The 21852-nt window shown below is 48.8% G+C and overlaps 1 protein-coding gene across 1 annotated transcript in view; it reads right to left on the reverse strand.

Annotated features, from left to right (window-relative positions):
- The window catches only part of LOC119951066 (polyhomeotic-like protein 2), a 313199-nt gene that overhangs the window by 85283 nt on the left and 206064 nt on the right, over positions 1–21852 (reverse strand). The window contains exons 5-7 of the mRNA XM_038774103.1: positions 11521–11598; positions 7604–7768; positions 1596–1748 (exon numbers count right to left, since the gene is read on the reverse strand). Of these exons, the coding sequence (XP_038630031.1) occupies positions 1596–1748; positions 7604–7768; positions 11521–11598 (396 nt within the window). The remainder of the gene's footprint in view (positions 1–1595; positions 1749–7603; positions 7769–11520; positions 11599–21852) is intronic.

Raw genomic sequence — 21852 nt, forward strand, 5'->3', positions numbered from 1 at the left:
TCAGCCTCATTAACCTTGCTCCCCTCCTTATAAAATCAAACAAATAACCTGAGACTGGGGATTGAAGCCGACTCATTCAACAGGACTCCGTTCTCCAGTGGACAGGATGGACTGAAACTAAATGTGGGAGGCAGCATTTGTCCCACATCAAGGGCCCAATGTCAATCATCTCTAACAAGACCCTGCCGTCTTTGACTGCACCATCACCTTGGAGATGACCATTCCCGGCATTCTGGAAATCATTACCTCCCAGAAACAGCAGCCATGTCAGGGCCATGACTGCGCAGACCCTGAACAACATCTCCAGTAGCTTGAGGTGGGAGTCTGATGGAATACACAGCAGTCACCTGAAGGAATACAGCAGCCTGAGCAGCAGAATAGCAAATGAAGGCTGCATAATGGTTTTAATTATAGTTAACAGGTGAACCCATAAAGTTTTGCTGTGTGCGGCCAGTTTTTATAACACAGGGCACTTATACAGATAATTGTGCAACTGTATATATGTTACTTAGAGAACAAGGCTGGTCAGGTGGCCATTTGGCCCATTATTCCTGTGCCAATGCTAGCTCTACAATTGAAGCAATCTACGTCTGAATCGTCACTCGTGGTGGATTATTCCACCACAGTTGGTGGTCGTGCCTTTGGCTAAGGGCTCAGAAAGACTAGAATTCCTTCCTCAAACCTCTCTGTCGCTCTATCTTGCCTCCTTTCTTTAAGAAGCTCTTTAAAATCTACCCCTTTGCCTGACCTATGGACTGCATGCAGATGGTTTCAGAGTCTCAGGATGAAGAACGAGACAGAGAGCAGCCACGGTTCCCATTCCCGATGTTGGCAGGTTACTGCTGCTGGGGAGCTGCTCGTTATTAATGCAAGTTGGGAAAGGCTTTGTTCTGATTCGGTCACAGGATGTGGGTGTTGTTGGCTGAGCCAGCATTTACTGCTCATCCTAATCACCTTTGACAGCGGTTAAGATGTCAACCACATTGCGTGGGGCTGAAGTCAGGAGTCGGCCAGACCAGATACCCTTTCAATTTTTAAAAATAAATTTAGAGTGCCAATTATTGTTTTCCAATTAAGGGGCAATTTAGCTATCACGTTGCCCATAAATTTGAAAGATTAAGTGCAGTGAGGGACCTCAAAAGATCCCACTGAAGATGCTCAGAAAGAATCCCAGTAGGGACCTTGACCAAAAGGAGTTGTATATAGTTTGGATCTAGTGTCCGCACCCACTGCTGCTGTTCAAAATAGAGTCACAATATTTTCTCCCACCAGCTGAGGGGGCAACAGGGCCTCAGTTTAACATCTCATCTGACTGAGAAAAGTGTCAGCCTGGATTGGGGGCGACGATAAAGAAATCGCTTGAGGGACTGGTCAATAAAACGTAGCCTTTGGGGTTTTCACCCACATCTCGAGAACAAATCATTCAAAAATATTCTGGGCAGTGTCTTTCGTCATTTGTATCAATTTATCACATTTACAACATGTTAATTACAGAGGTTTGATGCAGGCTTCCTGCCAGTAACTCTGATAACATTTAGCTCAGAATTCCAAAAGCTGCTTTAAAAAGATCCCGAGTGACGATGCGATGAACTAACCTGTGGAGCAGCTGATTGCTGGTTCGCGGAGGAGACGGTGACCTCGGGCTGGACCGCAGAGACAGCAGCAGTGGGCGTGAAAATGAGCTGGGGGGACAAAGGAACAGCACGTCCTAGGGTCCTAGCTACTTGCACAAGGTTACTTTGCTGTGCCTGAAAATTACATGAAATGTGTTGCCTTTTACCTTACCAAACGGTGCCTTGGGCAGAAAAGAACAGAGTTTGTCAGATGGCTAAGACAACCTTACCTTGTAGACAACAGGACACACACCTAGATGAACGAGAGAGGAGGTGGATGCTCCCTGAAACACTGCTGTCCCTGAAAGCGGAATTGAGTCGGTGAATGGTAGCCAAGTTAAGCAACCTCACCCCTCTTGATTGTATCCTTCCTGCTCCTCATGGAAGATGCTAATTCATGTTGAGGAATTGTCCACACGTGCTACTGACCCTCAACTGATCGACTCGTTTTTATGCGGAGAACCAGGTTACTGGGTGATGGCCGGCTTCCGAAGGCTGGACTGCCAAGTCTGATTGGTCAGTGCTCGATATTCACACATGCATGTGGCAGCGTGTGTATACATGGGTGTGTGTACATGGGTGTGTGTACATGCGCAGGTTCCTGCACACGTGGAAATCTCTCTCATAATTCCACACGAGTTCCTGATCGGATTGCCCAGCTAAAAGGGAAAATACCTGGGACTCTGTTTTTCTTTACTCTTATTCATGACAAACATCTGCTATTGCCTTTTCTTTGCGAACGGTGTTTCAATTGATAATTTCAAATAGGTTTCATCCACCTCCCTCAGCGCAACTTATAAAAAAGCAACACAGAAGCACAAGCCTTTGGAATAAACCAATCGAGACGGTGTCTGGAGTGCGATTCCAGCAATTGTCTATAATAGGAGACATCAATGCACTGAAGCAGTGAGAAGCACGACAATCAGACCTGGGATTGGTGTTGCCAATTGCTGATTCCGGACTGTCACAGACAGAGCAAGCACAGACGGAGCAAAACGTTGCAGATTCTGAATATCACCCAGATATTTATAGGCAGTTTGAATTTTCAGTAATTGATTCGAATCTCATTGGAGTGCAGCGTGATCTTTTCAGAACATCTCTATTCCAGTTGGAGGTGGTGTGACTGGATGATTACATTAGCAGCATATCTGCCTTCTCCCTTTTTAACAATTTTCCCACCTTCTCTCCTTCAAGGACATTTACACGTTAATCTACACACCCTGTTTCTGGGATGTAGCATTCACAACATTGATGCCATACCGGACCCCGAGACGACCTTCTTATCACATACCAATGCCATCACTTACAACGCCTATTTCCATCTCGGTAACATGGCCCAACCCCTGCCCCCGTCTCAGCTCATGGCTGCTGAAGCCCTCACGTGTGTCATTGTCATCGGTCTGCCCGTCCACCTCCAGCCTCAATCCACTGAGATCTCTGCGCACTAACCCTGCGCACTAACCCTGCGCACTAACCCTACGCACTAACCCTGCGCACTAACCCTGCGCACTAACCAAGCTTCTGGTCACCTTTCCCAATGGCCTCAATGTCAAACTTTGGCACCTTTGACTATCTGAAAGGTGCTATGTGAATGCAAGTTGTTATGATAGTTCTACATAAACCACACAAATACAAAGTGACCTCTGGTCCCCACCTGTGAGATTCTTCACGTGTAACCTGAGGCAGTGAGTGTTTGGACTGTTGGAGCGAGTATTATTGCCACCCTTCATCCTGTGATCAACTAGTATCCAGCACACGCACACTCCAGTTGGGATACCCAGATACTATGAGCCAGGCTAATTTTTTCTGCCTTTACCCAAGGGGCTCAGAGTCTATCTGCCCAACATCAGCTCCTCACTTTCTCCTGAATGTAACCAGTATCAGCAAGTGGGAAATGCCTCCAAATAAATCACAAATCAATAGTGTGTGTGAAATGGGATGTGACTTTAACTGTCCATATACTGGGATCAGCATCAACGCAGAGCAGAGTGGTGGTGTTGTGACAGTGGAATTGGAGTGGAGAGGAACCATCACAAGGAAATTGCTTAATTCGCCTTCTAATATCCAATACCTGGAGTGGGGGATGTCATGATATCTAGTATATCATCTTTGAATAGATGAATAATCATGGTGTGTAATTACAGCATCCAGCCACTAGACGGAGTAAGAGAACATCTCAACCCCCACAGTGGTTCATGTGATCTTGAAGTCAGTAAGGAGAGAGGGTTGGAGACAGTCGTGTTTCTCAGTAGTTCTGTGTATTGTAGATATTTGATCTAATACTCAGCTTTCTCGGCATACTTAAGAATTCACAATTTATAGCGTAAATAAATTGACTTCAATTTAGTACAAAGTCTGCATGTTCTTTGTAACAACACTACAACATTAATAATATTAATTAAACAAACAAAGAACATCACAGGGGAGATTCATTATCCTGCCCTTTCTAGCCAGACCTGGGTTGTGTTGGGCAAACATTCCTCATGGAATACCAAACCACTGTCCTACAATAGATCAGAAAGTCTGGGGTTCTTATTATTGGCCAAGAGAAGGTTGAAAGGAGGTTTGATGGAGATCTTCAAAATTCTAAGAGATCTGGACAGAGTAGAGGGGGAGAAACTGTTCCATTAGCGGAAGGCTGGAGAACTAGAGGACACAGATTGAAGGGAGAAACTGTTCCATTAGTGGAAGGCTGGAGAACTAGAGGACACAGATTGAAGGGAGAAACTGTTCCATTAGCGGAAGGCTGGAGAACTAGAGGACACAGATTGAAGGGAGAAACTGTTCCATTAGCGGAAGGCTGGAGAACTAGAGGACACAGATTGAAGGGAGAAACTGTTCCATTAGTGGAAGGCTGGAGAACTAGAGGACACAGATTGAAGGTAATTGGCCAAACAAGCAATGGAGACTTGAAGAGAATATTTTTTTTAAAAATGCAGCAAGTGTTTAGGGTCTGGGATGCAGTGCTGGGCCGTATGGGGAGGCAGATTCAATTGTGACCTTCAAAAGGGAACTGGATAACCGCCGAGGAGAGAGAAATGTTTACATGGGAGTAGAATTGGGGGAGGGCTCCTCAGTGAATTGGCACAGAGAGGGGAACCAAATGGTGGCCTCCTGTGCGGCAATTATTCTTCAATTCCAATTTTGGCCTATTAAGTGGTTTGCCATTCCCCTCTAAGGCATGTTGGGTGTGGGTCTGTGATTCCTGAAGCACAATGGGCCAGGTACCGGCGTTGTCTAAAACACACCCCGATTATTCAAATGACCCTATATTCTCTTTTTTTTTCTATAAATTTAGTGTACCCAATTAAATTTTTTCCAATTAGTGTGTTCAATCTACCTACCCTGCACATCTTTGGGCTGTGGGGGCGAAACCCACGCAAACACGGGGAGAATGTGCAAACTCCACACGGACAGTGACCCAGAGCCGGGATCGAACCTGGGACCTCAGCGCCGTGAGGCAGCAATGCTAACCACTGCGCCACCGTGCTGCCCTAAATGACTCTATATTCTGATTCCAAATGGATAAAACGTTTGACTAAGAAACTGGTCAAAATGTTTGAAGTTTTCAGACAACAGGTCCATGAGGGGGCTATGGTAGGGATGGAGGTAGTGGGTGGGAGTTCATGCTGTTACACTTCCACCTGTTTGTCAGGAGTCATGGAAATTCTAGACTGCTATTTCCAAAGGAAGCTTTCCATTGGCGCAATGGTTCAGGTGTCCTAATTGGCTGCCGTGGTTGAGTTAGGGAATTGACAATTGGCCAAGGTTCCAGTTACCCCAGGCGTAAATGTGGATTGGGCGAGAAGAAGATTGTGACGTTCTACTTTGGCTCACATCATCATTGCGTGCAACATGAATGATAGTCACGTGGATGAGGTATCAAAGGATGAAGACAATATTCCAATGAGGGAATTACACTAATCAGGAAAAGTGGGAGGAGAACGATCAGAGATTGTCTCTCCGTCTTCGGATGAATTTTGAGATCAGATTTTCCTCCCACGAAGCAATCAGCAGGAGTTTGACTCTCATGGTGGATCAGCAGTTGGAAAGACCAGGAGCCGGAAGATGTCCCCAATGCAATGATGTCATCGGCAGCAACGCAAAGCAAAGCGAAAGCTGAGCAGGAACCAAGATCTGAGCAACACTAATTCAGCTGGGCTCCAATCCAATAATACATCAGCAGATTCAACACCGACACACTCTTTCATTCTTACAGATTCTAAATTGTCCAACACCATTGAAATATTATTAACAATAAATGAAATCCATCTGGACAGAACTATGGTTTGGGGAAAAACAAGGGGCCATTTGAACTAGTTTAGGGGAGTTGAAAGGGAGTTTGAAGTGTACTCGACAGAGACTGGCTGGGTTAGAACATGAGGGGTAACTATCTGGTCGGGAATGTATCTTCACATCTTTACATCCACTTACCCACCACTCCATGACAAGTGTTTCTCGTGAGCCCTGCTCCCATTCAGCTCTGCTTGACCAGGTGTGAATGCATACCCGTCAGTGATAAAGTTTGTATCAAGATGGGAAAATTCTTTCAAGTGGGGTCACCACTGGTGACTGACATTTGACCAGCTCAGCACGAGGAATCCATCCAGCAGCTCCTGCTCAGGCAGGCAGGGTTTCCAGTGGTTATCTGTTGGGTTCAGTGTAGGATTCACCGACTTATCCAGCTAACAGATACTGAACCCTATAGACCGGGGAAATCCCAAACTCAAATCCCAGCCCATGATTCTCAGCTGGGACAGTGGTCAGAATATTAGGGAAGATAATAATCAACCTGTTCCCCCAAAGGTGATTCAGGAGACTTTGCTGGAAATGAATCTGGGCAGATTGTGGTGAGGAGAACCTCAGCCCCACTGTGATAACCTAAAACCCTCAACACATAACATGGCTCAAATAGTGGCGACTTGGGGAGGTGCTGGATGGTGAGTGGTATTCCAGCAATCTTTACCCAACAAGGAGTTGACATCTTTCGGAGAGATGGAGGGAGTGGCAAAGAGGGGGATGTGTAGGTGCATACACTTTACTTCAAGTGGATATTATGCTGGGCACCAGATTATTGCCAGCTTTTTAAATTATTTTGAAATAAGGCGGTGATTCCGACAGCGGCAGATTATAACAGATTGTCTAGCTCGGGTCTGTTATTTAAAATCTTTCTCAGATTTATTAACTTAGCTAGTAAATTGTAGCTAATTGTAAATTAGCTAGTTACCATGCTATCTAATTAATGTTATTTGTAATTATCATGAATTAACAGTTGGACGAGGCAGAGTGGTCAGATTTCTTAAAATTCAAAATTAAGGTTGGCACGGTGGCACAGTGTTTAGCACTGCTGCCTCACGGCACCGAGGTCCCAGGTTCAATCTCAGCCCCAGGTCACTGTCCGTGCGGAGTTTGCACATTCTCCCTGTGTCGGCGTGGGTCTCACCCCCACAACCCAAAGATGGACAGGGATGGTGGATTTTCAAAAAAATAAATTTAGAGTACCCAATTAATTTTTTCCAATTAAGGGGGCAATTTAGCGTGGCCAACCCACCTACCCTGCACTTCTTTGGGCTGTGGGGGTGAAACCCACGCAGACACGGGGAGAATGTGCAAACTCCTCACGGACAGTGACCCAGAGCCGGGATCGAACCTGGGACCTCGGTGCCGTGAGGCAGCAGTGCCACCGTGCTGTCCTAAATCAAAACATTACTTGCTTCCCCAAGAAATATCTCATCTGAGCCCACGACACAAAATAAAAAAATGTTCAAGCTGGAATATAACTGGGAAGAATATTAATTGTCTCTACAGCATGGCCATAAAGGATCAAAGGTTATAGATCACGTCAGAATTCTAGGTTGCAAGTTAATCTTCATTAGACGGTGATTAATCACCAGATATCCTGCTGCTACATGTGCCATCCATAAAGATGATACATGTTTGACATGGTATTATAAATACAATACTAAAGTACGCACCAGGTTGCTGCTTACCATCTGAGCCCGCAGGTACATCTGTGCCTGGCTGGCAGTTAGAGCTGGGCTCGTCGGGTTTCCCAGTAGAACTGCCTGCTGAGCAATACCTGTGGCAGCTGCGGAGTTAACACTTTGAGCACGGCTTATCAACTGGGCAGCAGCAGGGGATGTCGCAAGGTTAATCTAAATCAAAGAAACAAGATGCCGTCCATTAACATTTTAATGGCAAACAGAGTCAATTTGCTGTGCCTCAATGCAAATTCCAACTTTAATTAGACCTCCAATGCTTCTTGACTCCAGCTCTTGTTTCGCAAATGATTTGGACTTGGGCTCAATTTTCCTCATCTCCTGCCATTAATCTTGGCAGAAAGTCTGGAGGAACTGTTCTTGAGCGGTTTGTCCGGAATCTCTGCTGATATGTTTGTTGGGGGGCTGGTTGGATTGGAAAAATCTGGGACGCAATTTCCAGAAACGTTTGCATCTAGACTCAAGAGCGGACTATACGGTCAATGGAAGAGTCCTGGGGAAAATTGATGTACAGAGAGATCTGGGAGTTCAGGTGCATTGTACCCTGAAGGTGGCAACACAGGTCGATAGAGTGGTCAAGAAGGCATACAGCATGCTTGCCTTCATCGGACGGGGTATTGAGTACAAGAGTCGGCAGGTCATGTTACAGTTGTATAGGACTTTGGTTAGGCCACATTTGGAATACTGCGTACAGTTCTGGTCGCCACATTACCAGAAGGATGTGGATGCTTTGGAGAAGGTGCAGAGGAGGTTCACCAGGATGTTGCCTGGTATGGAGGGTGCTAGCTATGAAGAAAGGGTGAGTAGATTAGGATTGTTTTCATTGGAAAGACGGAGGTTGAGAAGGGAGCTGATTGAGGTCTACAAAATTATGAGCGGTATGGACAGGGTGGATAGTAACAAGCTTTTCCCAAGAGTGGGGGTGTCAATTACAAGGGGTCACAATTTTAAGGTGAGAGGGGGAAAGTTTAAGGGAGATGTGCGTGGAAAGTTTTTTTACACAGAGGGTGGTGGGTACCTGGAACGCTTTGCCAGCGGAGGTGGTAGAGGCGGGCACGATAGCATCATTTAAGATGCATCTGGACAGATACATGAACGGGCGGGGAACAGAGGAAAGTAGATCCTTGGAAAATATGCAACAGGTTTAAATAAAGGATCTGGATCGGCGCAGGCTGGGAGGGCCGAAGGGCCTGTTCCTGTGCTGTAATTTTCTTTATTCTTGTTCTTTGTTCCAGATTCTCATCTCCACTTGCCCATCAAATAATGGAGTGGCTTTAAGTGAAAAACAAATCGAAGTATGTTCTCTGGCCTGTCCTGAAGTTGCTGGTTCTGTGGCTCTTCCCTATGACATTGTGGACAGTGCGTGCTCCCAGGTCCTGGTTTCACATCCACACCCGGACTGAAAGATAACAGCGTAGAAATCTCGGTCTCCCTCCTGTCCAATTACAGCGTCCCTCTAGCTCTGCTCTGCGCATAGCAGGTTCCACACTTAACAACAAAGTTACGAGGGCAGCACGGTGGCGCAGTGGGTTAGCCCTGCTGCCTCACGGCGCCGAGGTCCCAGGTTCGATCCCAGCTCTGGGTCACTGTCCGTGTGGAGTTTGCACATTCTCCCCATGTTTGCGTGGGTTTCACCCCCACAACCCAAAGATGTGCAGGGTAGGTGGATTGGCCACACTAAATTGCCCCTTAATTGGAAAAATTACTTGGGTACTCTAAATTTATAAAAAAAAACAGCGTTACTCAGAGAGCTGTGAAAATATTTAATGAAAGAACCCTTTGAACGGGAGGCTAAATCAGGAATGTTAACTGACCTTATCCACACAATGGTGGGCTACAATCCTATTGTGTATAACAGGCTTCCGCACGCCTATTCAACAAATGTAGCTCTTACATGTGCGGGGTGTTGGGGGCTGGAGGGTGGGGGGCGGGGGGGTAATGTTGAAAAAGTCGCACCGCCCCGCACTTCAGCCAGAAAAGTTGAGCGATGTTTGTAAAAAAGATTGGAAATCGAAGTCACAGCTCGCGCATAACAGCAATGTATTTATATGGCACCTTTAATGTAACCAAACCCCTCAATGTGTTTCACAGGAGCTTTACAGAGCAAAATTCGACAGCCAGCCACAGAAGGAGATATTAGGTCAGATGATCAAAAATGTGGTCGGTTTAAGGGGACTCTTAAAGGAGGGAGGAGGTGTAGGGAGGGGATTCCATCACGGGTGGGGGGGGGGGGGGGGGGGGGGGGCCTCAGCCACTGAAGGCATGGGGCTGCCAATGGTGGAGCGACTCGAATCAGGGATGTAAGCGGCCAGAATTGAAGGAATGCTGAGGATCAGAGGTGGTTGTCGGGCTGGAGGAGATGACAGATAGGGAGGTGCGAGACCATGGAGCAATTTGAAAATAAGGATGAGACGTTGCCGAACTGAGAGGCAATGCTGAGCAGTAGGCTGAACAGTGAACGGAACTTTATTTAAGTTAGGACACGGGCAGCAGAGTTTAGGTTGACTGAAAGGCACCAGACCTGAGCATATCGAGTTAATGTGGCAGCTGACAGTCACTTTCTTACCCAATATTCAAAACTCTGAACTCCCAGATTATTAACTGACATCAATTCGGAAAATAAATTGAAATATAATCCAGCCATGTCGGAGAGTCAGAAATCATTTGATTCTGTAAATGTATTCAGTTATCCAAAGTAAAGATAGAAATGACTAATTCTGGTGATCATTTTCAACCCCAGAACATTAATGAATTACCTTTATTATAAAAGAAAGTCCCTGTTGTAAGAGGTGTGTGTACTGGAGATACAGAGCACTGTACGGAGCATAGACATCCCTGATCACTGGAGTAAACCCAGATCCTGTTGAAACTACCAGTGGCCAGCACTGAACATGCAAAAATGTCACATTTTTGGAAGATACATGCATCACAGTGAATAATGTTACATTTTAATAATGTGCTCCTCATTCACTGCCATCCCAACCCTGATCCTGGAGCTGACAGCTCAGGAGTTCTCTTTTCCATCCATCTACTAAAATTGGATTTCTACAGAGGGTCAGAGTGCACGAGTGAAATCCAGCAACAAGGAGACCATGTCGAGCACACGCAGCGACTGACGTCCGTCCTTGTACCGCCATCTCATCACAGACAGGTACAGCGACATTGACAGAATTCCTGCCGTCATTCGGACAATCCCACTTCCCACAGAACCACAGTCATTCGGAAGAAATTCCCATTGCGTTTTTACCAAGTGGGATATTACAGGGTGTGATGGAGAGAGGTGGGAGTGGACTTGTTTTTTAGCATTAATGCCAGCAGGAACCAGCTGGGCCAAATGGCCTAATCTTGTGCTGCAGATTTTAAATCATTCAATGTATTCTGGGACCACATCATTTTTAAAAAATATATAAATTTAGAGTATCTAATTCTTTTTTCCAATTAAGGGGCAACTTAGTGTGATCAATCCACCTATTCTGCACCCCCACAACCTTTGTGTTGTGGGGGTGAAACCCACGCAGACACGGGGAGAATGTGCAAACTCCACACAGACAGTGACCTGGGGCCGGGATAGTACCCGGGTCCCTCTGCGCCATGAGGCAGCAGTGCTAACCACTATGCCACCTGGGACCACATAATTAACGGGTATTTTATCAGTGGTTTGATCCCTTCCACAATTTAAGACTTTCTTTCTGATTGAGCTCCCAGAAGCGAAGGTATTTTTCTTTAGAAATCCCAGCTGGGGGCCGTGGGCTGGTGGACCCCAGAGATTGCTGCTGCCAGCAGAGCATCCGGCCTTCGACTTGCTTCCTGCTACACATCTAAATTGCCGGGGAGTTGTGGCATCTCCTGTGTAAATAAAGAGAGTGCCCTGTTTGTGAATCTGGATGGCTGCATTACTTGTTACTCACCGTTGTCTGTGTAGAGACCGGTTGCTGTGACACATTCCCATTCGGTGATGATCCCTGTCTATTGGCAGCTAAACTAGCCTGCAAAAAGACAAGAGGTGTATTGGTACATTCGATCACAAGAAACAGAGGCCATTTGGCCCATCAAGCTGGCTCCAACATTCAATAAGATCAGATTGTGGCCTCCACTCCGTTTTCTTGCTTGCCCCGACCCCGATTCTCTCATTTGATCAAGAATCTGTCTAACTCATCCTTGAATACATTCAAGGACCGGGCCTCCGCTACTCTCAGTAAAAGAGAATTCCAAAGGTCGGCAAATCTCTGAAGAAATTCCCTCCTCATCGCCACCTTAAAATGGGTGAGCTCTCAATTTTAAACTGTGCCCCTAGTGTCCCATCCCAGCATCTGCACCGTCAATCTCGCCCCCCCCCCCCCCCCCCAGAACCTTCTATGTATCTGGAAGACACGATGCAGCTGGCACAGTGTTTATAATGTCAAACAGGACTGGCACAAAGGAACAGACTCCTTCCGCCAATCTCATCGGCCTGGTTTGTAGATATACTGGTGTATGACAATGGATTAACTAATCTCCTGAGGCAGCATAAATCATCATCTAACATGTCGGCATTCCATGGAGAGGTGGAAATTGGTGCAAATTTGAACCTTCTGGAACAGTAGATTTTATTTGCTGTGCTGCCCCCTTCCAACCCATCTCGAAACACAGCTCTTCCAAAATAATTATTAAAATGACCAATGAATTGGAATGATTTCCCGATTACTCCAGAGGTTAGTTGCTGATGATATGCGGCTGGGCACTTTCCCTGCAGCAATCAAAATCACATTGGGATAAAACCATTCCCGTTTCGGACAGGATATTAGAACTGTAGCAATAAAAGATGCAATAGCTGAGAAATTGATACGATTTTTAAAGAAAAGTCCGAATGACAGCTTTCTGGGATGGAAACAAACATTGCGATGAATCTGCTTCAAGGTACTTCGGCTTTCCGGTTCAAGGTGCGTTTAATTGAGGCCCTCCTCGTGAAAATCCTGAACATCAAGATACATGGGAAATAAAAGCAAAATAGTGGGAAATAAGAACAAAAAAGTTCCGGAAATGCTCAGTAGGTTTGGCAGCAGCTTTGGGTGAGAAACACTCAGTGTTTTGAGTCAGAATAGAACTTTAAAAAAAATAATAAATTCAGAGTACCCAATTATTTTTTTCCGATTAAGGGGTAATTTAGCGTGGCCAATCCACCTACCTGCACATCTTTGGGTTGTGGGGGCGAAACCCACGCAAACACGGGGAGAATGTGCAAACGCTACACGGACAGTGACCCAGAGGTGGGATCGAACCTGGGACCTCGGCGCCGTGAGGCAACAATGCTGTCCACTGAGCCACCGTGCTACCCTCGAGTCAGAATATAACTTGGTCAGAATGGCAGGAAGGTGGAAATGTGATGGGCTTCGTGCTGTTGGAAGGAAGGACGGGGAGGTGAAGAATATGGAAGATCTGGGATACGGTGGGAGGGATTACATGACCAAGGTGACCTGGAACAAAAAGGCAAAGGGAGTGGTGAAGAAACAAAACATTTTCCCAGAGTGAGTGTCAGAACAATGACTCGCTCTGTCCGAAAGTAAAGACACGGAAAACGAGATTGAGATCAGCACACGGGGGATAAAAACAGAATCAAACTGGGAGGTTAGAGTCAGGTGTTGGGGGTTGATTGTTAAATATTGCACAAAAATATTTAAATGTCAATTTTTCAAATACATTGACTGTGATTTCCCAGCACCCTCCGGAGTGTTTACAGGCAGCTCCCCATTGGCTGCTAGCCGGATCTTCCAGTCTCGCCCAAGTCCAGCCAATGTGTGTGGCTCACCCATCCAGTCTCCGGGGAACCGGAGTTACTTTCGGCGGAACTGAAAATTTGGGACCATTCACAATGTGATAGTCCCAATAGTCCCTCAAGTCAGGTGACCCTCTTTGCCTGTACTGTCTTGATAATATGTCACCACAAACAGTACATTCCTCCCCCTTTAACCTTTTGTTACACAATCTTCAACAGTGATTTACTCAAACACGTTCAAAATAAACGTTATTCACACACAAGTTCGACATTTGTAAATTGATGTAGTGATTGTTCAATGATGAGATCTTGAAGCTTGCATTTAACATAACACTTCCAGCCGGTTTCAACTATGCAGAGTCCCAAAGACAGCCTTGTATGGGATTATTAAACACAGGCTGCTGCTCCGCGTCTGTCCCAGACTCTGCCCTAACCACAGACTGCATACTTTACTCTGCAGACAGTGTCACTCTCCAAGTCACGGTATTGATTCTGGAACTTAATTTGTGTCATAAAGTTCCGTCTCCTGGAATGTCTGGCATTCTGAAAGCCAGTCGCGGCCGGCATTTTTAAAAACCGCTGAGCGCTACTTACTGCAATCAGGAATGCCACAATGCATGGTCCTGTGATCCTCCTAAAATCCACCCATGAACCACCCGGTTTGAAATTGACTATTAGACAATTCTCCTGAATCGTTAACTTATAATAATCTTTATTATTGTCACAAGTAGGCTTACATTAAGACTGCAATGAAGTTACTGTGAACAGCCCCGAGTCGCCACATTCCGGCACCTGTTCGGGTACACAGAGGGAGAATTCAGAATGTCCAATTCACCTAACAGCACGTCTTTCGGGACTTATGGGCGGAAACCGGAGCACCCGGAGGAAACCCACGCAGACACGGGGAGAATGTGCAGACTCCGCACAGACAGTGACCCAAGCCGGGAATCGAACCTGGGACCCTAGCGCTGTGAAGCAACAGTGCTAACCACTGTGCTACCCTGCCACCCATCATTCCAACAGTTGTGTTCTCTCTTCGGGTTTATCCATTGCTATGTCTTCCTCAGCATCTTCAAACACCAGACAGTTTCTGTCTCTTTGCAGAATGCCAATTTTTCCAGTTCATTTGTGTATTCCACACGACTGGTAGTTTGATCATTTAATTGGATCTGTACAGAATTCCCAATAATGGCTCTGATAAATGATAGCTCTACTCTGATTTCTGCTTCAACAGTACGGTGACTCGATGATTCAGGATGTTCTACACGAGTGCCACAGATCAAAGCTTTGATGCATTTCACTCTGAGATGAGGAGCTCCCTCACCCATCACAAAACTGACTCCGTGGCTCTTCGAGCTGCAGGCTGTGACTTCCTTTGCTGAATTCAGCTGGTGCTTTTTCCCTCAACTCTTTTTATCTTTTATTCACATAGAATCCCTACAGTGCAGAAGGAGGCCATTCGGCCCATCAAGTCTGCACCCACCCTCTGAAAGAGTTCCCATGCTATCCCAGTAACCCCACCTAACCTTTTGGACACTTTCCATCGAACCTGCATATCTTTGGACTGAGGGAGGAAACCGAAGCACCTGGAGGAAACCCACGCAGACACGGGGAGAACGTGCAGACTCTGCACAGTCACCAGTGGCCAAAACTGATCCCGGGACCCTGGCGCTGTGAGGCAGCAGCGCTAACCACTGTGCCACCCTGTCGCCCAGCCGATTTCCCAGATACTTCCACATTTTTCATTGTGCTTGTGTTTTTTTCTTAGCTTTGATATCGCTGGGCCGCTTCTCATTTACATCAGGGTCACAAACATTTAACTCATTTTCTGTTTGCTTTAGTTCTTGGTACAGTTTACCCAATTCTTGTTTTCTTCACTCTTACTTCTGCTGTGGCTTACCTTACTGTTTGACCGATTACAGCTTTATCATTTGCTTGTCATTTATTGCTAAAAATCTCAATGAGTTTCTCATTACAACATAAAAGGATGGGACACAAACCAGTCTTGCTTGTTTTCAGCTCCTTAATTATTTAAAGGTCGTTTGGTGCCCTTCCATGGGGCCCAACATAGGGTGCCCTCCACTGGGCAGTCTTTCACTGCCTAGACTGAGCCTGGCATTGCCTCTTCCTCAAGGGATTCTTACTTCCTGAGCTCCAACTTTGCCCCTTCATTGAGGTCTTCATTTTCTGCTTTGGAGGTCATCAGTTGCTTACAAAGTCCCCTTTTAGAGTTGCCCTCTATCTGGCATCTTCTCTGATTTTCCTGTCCTTTGTTCTTTCTTGTGGTTGCTGCATTAAATGTTGTACAACTTTAAATACATTACTGCTTTATGCCGGCCAACTGTTTTTTAAAAAAATTGCCACAGTTGCTGTTTCTCTCTCTCTGTCTCCGCTTTTCCCGCACTTCTGGAATTTTGGCGGGAACTACAGCTCTTCCTTTTTGGACCCTTTTTTAAATGTTTAACTTCGCTTTTTTTTTGGTGGTGGGAGGATTTCAACACCTTTTCTCCCTCACCACCCCACACCCGCACAGAGCACTCCTCGTCCAATCACTACCGTGCAAAAATGCCAACTTGGCAGCGCCAGCCTGGCACCCTGCCTGTGCCCAGGGTGACACCAGTGCCAGGGTACCATCCTGCCCAGAGGGCATGCACCTGGGGGGCCTCCAATTCCCTGGCAGACCCCCCCCCCCCCCCCATGAATGCCACCCCGTCCGGTCAGTGGAAGTGAGGGCTTAAGTCGGTCGGTGCAAACTCAATGGGCCGAATGGCCTCATTCTGCACTGTATGTTCTACGTAATTCAGCCCCAGATGTCTTCCCAAGACAGCACTCACTCTCGCATCCCATTGGTCCTCCAAATCAGGTGACCCCTTTCAGCTGTGCTGTCTTAAAGAGACAGGCATCACAAACACTACAATCTCTTACTCTTAAAGAGACAGGCATCACACACACTACAATCTCTTACTCTTAAAGAGACAGGCATCACAAACACTACAATCTCTTACTCTTAAAGAGACAGGCATCACAAACACTAGGGTTTCCTCCGGTTGATCAGGTTTCCGCCCACAAGTCGCGAAAGATGTGCTGTTAGCGGAATTGGACATTCTGAATTCTGAGAAATCTGGGAGGATATTTGAACGCGCAGTGGCAGCAATGCCAAGGGCAATATGGTGTCCTCAGCAATCACAGCACGGAAATCCAGAGTGGAGAAACATGGATAATCTTCCTGCTTCCCTAACCCTGGGATACAGGGATCAGCTACACAGCCTAAACATGACCCCAACTGAAAATAGCAAATTCAGCACAGGACTGGAGGGTAAAGCGAGGAAATATTTTTATGGTTGAACAGAGATAAAAGCAAAATTAAGAGGCAGTTTACGAGCATTCCCAAATAGCATTCCGTCTTCACAAGAAAGCAACCACAGGAATGCCGACCAAACAGAAACTGGTGTGTGTTATCCCCCCCCCCCCCCCCCCCCATTAATCTGCTGATCTGTCAGTGTGGAGGCTTACAAGGACAAATGAGCTCCGTCTCTATGTCATTCCGATCTGTCCACTCAAAATCTCGGAGGAATAAAGCTGCAATTGGATTTTTCAGGAATAATGACCTTGCGTTACACACAATTGACAATGGCTGTTCCTGCTTTGACCCTCACTGGCAAAGGTCGCATTGCTTGCTGCTGAGGAAGCAGCAGCCTTTGTTCCACCTGCCCAGCCACATTGATCACAGCTGCAGTATTGTCTGGTCCCAGAGATCACTGCATACCTGCTGTTGGCAGAAAACCCATCTTTGTTTAAAAATAAAGGCTTCCCTGTACCTGTTCCCACAGCTGGGACCCCCCTCGATAGAATGAGTTAAATGAGGCAGACGGCAGTTATCCGCATGGAGGAGGGGCATCCTATTTGGAAATAGGGAGTCGCGTCAGCACGTGGAGACAAGGGACTGCGATTTTCACCAAGGTGACATGAAACGGGAGCTGGGTTTGTTTAGAGTCAGGAAGCTGCCTCTGGGGGAAAATCGATGAAGTTAAGATTTCCACACACAGTGCGCCCGTCAGTAAGGAGACACGTTCCCTGTGGAATGAAGAAAATTGGGCCGTTTCTCAAAGCTACAGTAAAAGATAATTAACTGGATGAGGTGGGGGGGGGGGGGGGAATAAGACGGTGCCCCCTCACCCACTTCAGAAAAAGCAATACAGCTTCAGGGGGGCGTGGGGCAGGAGCCCCTCTATAGGGTGGTCCTTGGCTGTACCCCTCTCCCAGACACAGGAGTGCCGACACTCCAGCCTACCACAGATCGGAACCCCCAGCCGGTTCGACTGGGAAAATCTCGGTCAGCCTCCTAACTCACCTGGAACAAAACTCTTCCTCAGCCTAATCATCAGCTACCCCCCCCCCCCCCCAAGCCTAATCATCAGCTGCCCCCCCCCCCCCCCATTCCAGCCTCCTACAGGCCCAAACATCTAGTACCAGGCATATTATAACTTGGGTTGGGTTTCCTCGGTTTAAGTTCCAGCCACAGTCCGAGCATTGGCATGTTTTCACGTGGCCTCCTTCATCACCTCAGGATATCCCCAAACCCAGAAAATAGACAGGACTGCAACATACATTTAACTGAATCCTTGCCTAGCTTCGAGGGTTGATGTGTAAGATGCAAAGGTACCGTTTGACTAAGGGCAGATGCTGCCCTGGACAAAATAATTCCTGAGCCAATATCACCAAAACCCATTTCTGATTATTATCTCACGTGTGTTTTTATTTTGAGCTTGCTGTGCGTGAATTGGCTATCATGTGGCGTATGTTACAGCCCTGGGTTGGGGATATCCTGAGGTGATGAAGGAGGCCGCGTGAAAACATGCCAATGCTCGGGACTGTGGCTGGAACTTAAACCAAAGAAACCAAGTTATAATATATATATTTTAAATTTAGAGTACCCAATTCATTTTTCCAATTAAGGGGCAATTTAGCCTGGCCAATCTACCTAACCTGCACATCTTTGGGTTGTGGGGGCGAAACCCACGCAGACACGGGGAGAATGTGCAAACTCCACACGGACAGTGACCCAGAGCCGGGATCGAACCTGGGACCTCGGCACCGTGAGGCAGCAGAAACCAAGTTATAATATGCCTGCTACCAAATGCAATGTAATAAAACCATGAACCAACTTATAACAGTAAGAAGTCTTACAACACCAGGTTAAAGTCCAACAGGTTTGTTTTGTTTAGAATCACTAGCTTTCGGAGCACAGCTCCTTCCTCAGGTGAACTCTCCATTCAAAACACAGTAATGTTCCTAATCAGAATTTACAGGAGATTGTCACAGGGACATGTTTGTGAAGAATGGCTAACAGAACAAATGCAACATCTCTGATTGATCCCACTCATTTACCCCCACGTCGTATTTTCAAAACACAATTTCTGCGCTGGAATTGCATTTATGATAATCAAATAGCACCAGAAACGTTATTGAAAATAATATTAAAAAGCTGCTCATGCATATAATACTAAGGAAACGTGACTGCAGCTGTATTTCGTGTTGCTGCCCTGATCGAAAAGGTAATGAGATTTTGTTGTACTTGCTAACAGATACCTCTTCACTTCGGATACTGCAAAGGGTTTCAATTCCCTGTGAATCACTGCTCTCACAGAGGACGGAATCAATAATGAGTGAGGAAGGAGACTACAAGTGACACAGATTCTCTCTTCAAATGATTGTCCCAACTCGCTGAGTGTCTCAGCCGCAGACAATCTGCTGCTTGTGAATCCAGCGGAGCAGGAAATCCAGTCACAGTTACTGAAATAGTGGGCGCGATTCTCCCAACGGGAGACTACGGGCGGAATTCTCCGCAAGGCCCGACGCCGTCGTGAAACCCGGAGAGGTTCACGACGGCGTCGGAAGCCTCTCCCGGCCCCCTATTCTCCCCTCCCTGGGGGGATAGGAGGGCTTGTCCCTGGCTTCAAGGCCCGGCCAGCCAAGAATGACGCCGCGGCGGCTCCTAATGACATCAGTCGTGCATGCGCGGTTGCCGTCTTTCCCCTCCGCCGCCCCGCAAGATCAAGCCGCCACGTCTTGCGGGGCGGCGGAGGGGAACGAGTGCATCCCCTTGAAACGTTGGCCCAGCGATCGGTGGGCACCGATCGTGGGCCCGTCCCCTCCCGAGCACGGTCGTGGTGCTCGATCCTCGATCCGCCCCCCACTTAACTGGCGCGCCATGTTCACGACGGCAGCGACCATGTGTGGTTGCCGCCGTTGTGAACAGGTCCGAAACGGCGGCCTGCGTTTCTCCGAGTGGCGTGTTGCAAAACCGGACACGACATTTTGGGGGGGGGGGGGGTGGGAGAATAGCGGGAGGTGCGGGAGCGGACCTCCCGCTATTCTCCCACAGACCGTGGTTGCGGAGAATTGCGCCCTAAGTGCTGACGCCGGAGTTAAAGCCGGAGTGAAAGCCGGAGTGAAAGCTGGAGTGTTTCACTCCGGCGTCGGAGGCCGCTCCTCGCCCCCTATTCTCCCACCCCCAGGGGGCCAGGATCGGCGCTGCGTCAATTTCGCGCGCCGGTCCTTGGCGCCCGCTTCAAAGCGGCGCCGCATAAATAACGCAGCCGGCGGCGCTTAAATGACGTCATCCGCGCATGCGCGGTTGCCGTCCTCCCCGCGGGCGCCCCGCAAGACATGGAGGATTACTCAGCTCAGTCACTAAAATTCAATTGATTTCATCAATCGGGATTGTAATGTGGGAGATCTGTGCAATAACTGCTTGGTACAATCTGCTGCATTGGAGTGGCAATGCCGCTGCATTGGAGTGGCAGCGGTCAGTGCTGCAGGGGCTGGAGTGGCAGCGGTCAGTGCTGCAGTATCGGAGTGGCAGCGGTCAGTGCTGCAGGGGCTGGAGTGGCAGCGGTCAGTGCCGCAGTATTGGAGTGGCAGCGGTCAGTGCTGCAGGGGCTGGAGTGGCAGCGGTCAGTGCTGCAGGGGCTGGAGTGGCAGCGGTCAGTGCTGCAGGGGCTGGAGTGGCAGCGGTCAGTGCTGCAGGGGCTGGAGTGGCAGCGGTCAGTGCCGCAGGGGCTGGAGTGGCAGCGGTCAGTGCTGCAGTATCGGAGTGGCAGCGGTCAGTGCCGCAGTATTGGAGTGGCAGCGGTCAGTGCCGCAGGGGCTGGAGTGGCAGCGGTCAGTGTTGCAGTATTGGAGTGGCAGCGGTCAGTGCCGCAGGGGCTGGAGTGGCAGCGGTCAGTGCCGCAGTATCGGAGTGGCAGCGGTCAGTGCTGCAGGGGCTGGAGTGGCAGCGGTCAGTGCTGCAGGGGCTGGAGTGGCAGCGGTCAGTGCCGCAGTATCGGAGTGGCAGCGGTCAGTGCCGCTGTATTGGAGTGGAAGCGGTCAGTGCTGCAGGGGCTGGAGTGGCAGCGGTCAGTGCCGCAGGGGCTGGAGTGGCAGCGGTCAGTGCTGCAGTATCGGAGTGGCAGCGGTCAGTGCTGCAGGGGCTGGAGTGGCAGCGGTCAGTGCTGCAGGGGCTGGAGTGGCAGCGATCAGTGCCGCAGTATCGGAGTGGCAGCGGTCAGTGCCGCTGTATTGGAGTGGCAGCGGTCAGTGCCGCAGGGGCTGGAGTGGCAGCGGTCAGTGCTGCAGGGGCTGGAGTGGCAGCGGTCAGTGCTGCAGGGGCTGGAGTGGCAGCGGTCAGTGCTGCAGGGGCTGGAGTGGCAGCGGTCAGTGTTGCAGTATTGGAGTGGCAGCGGTCAGTGCTGCAGGGGCTGGAGTGGCAGCGGTCAGTGCCGCAGTATTGGAGTGGCAGCGGTCAGTGCTGCAGGGGCTGGAGTGGCAGCGGTCAGTGCCACAGTATCGGAGTGGCAGCGGTCAGTGCTGCAGGGGCTAGAGTGGCAGCGGTCAGTGCCGCAGTATTGGAGTGGCAGCGGTCAGTGCTGCAGTATCGGAGTGGCAGCAGTCAGTGCTGCAGTATCGGAGTGGCAGTGGTCAGTGCTGCAGGGGCTGGAGTGGCAGCGGTCAGTGCTGCAGGGGCTGGAGTGGCAGCGGTCAGTGCCGCAGTATCGGAGTGGCAGCGGTCATTGCCGCAGTATTGGAGTGGGAGCGGTCAGTGCCGCAGGGGCTGGAGTGGCAGCGGTCAGTGCCGCAGGGGCTGGAGTGGCAGCGGTCAGTGCTGCAGGGGCTGGAGTGGCAGCGGTCAGTGCTGCAGGGGCTGGAGTGGCAGCGGTCAGTGCCGCAGGGGCTGGAGTGGCAGCGGTCAGTGCCGCAGTATCGGAAGTGGCAGCGGTCAGTGCTGCAGGGGCTGGAGTGGCAGCGGTCAGTGCCGCAGGGGCTGGAGTGGCAGCGGTCAGTGCCGCAGTATCGGAGTGGCAGCGGTCAGTGCTGCAGGGGCTGGAGTGGCAGCGGTCAGTGCCGCAGGGGCTGGAGTGGCAGCGGTCAGTGCCGCAGGGGCTGGAGTGGCAGCGGTCAGTGCCGCAGGGGCTGGAGTGGCAGCGGTCAGTGCCGCAGTATCGGA

The sequence above is a fragment of the Scyliorhinus canicula genome, chromosome 16 (assembly GCF_902713615.1).
Source record: "Scyliorhinus canicula chromosome 16, sScyCan1.1, whole genome shotgun sequence".
NCBI classification, from domain to species: domain Eukaryota; kingdom Metazoa; phylum Chordata; class Chondrichthyes; order Carcharhiniformes; family Scyliorhinidae; genus Scyliorhinus; species Scyliorhinus canicula.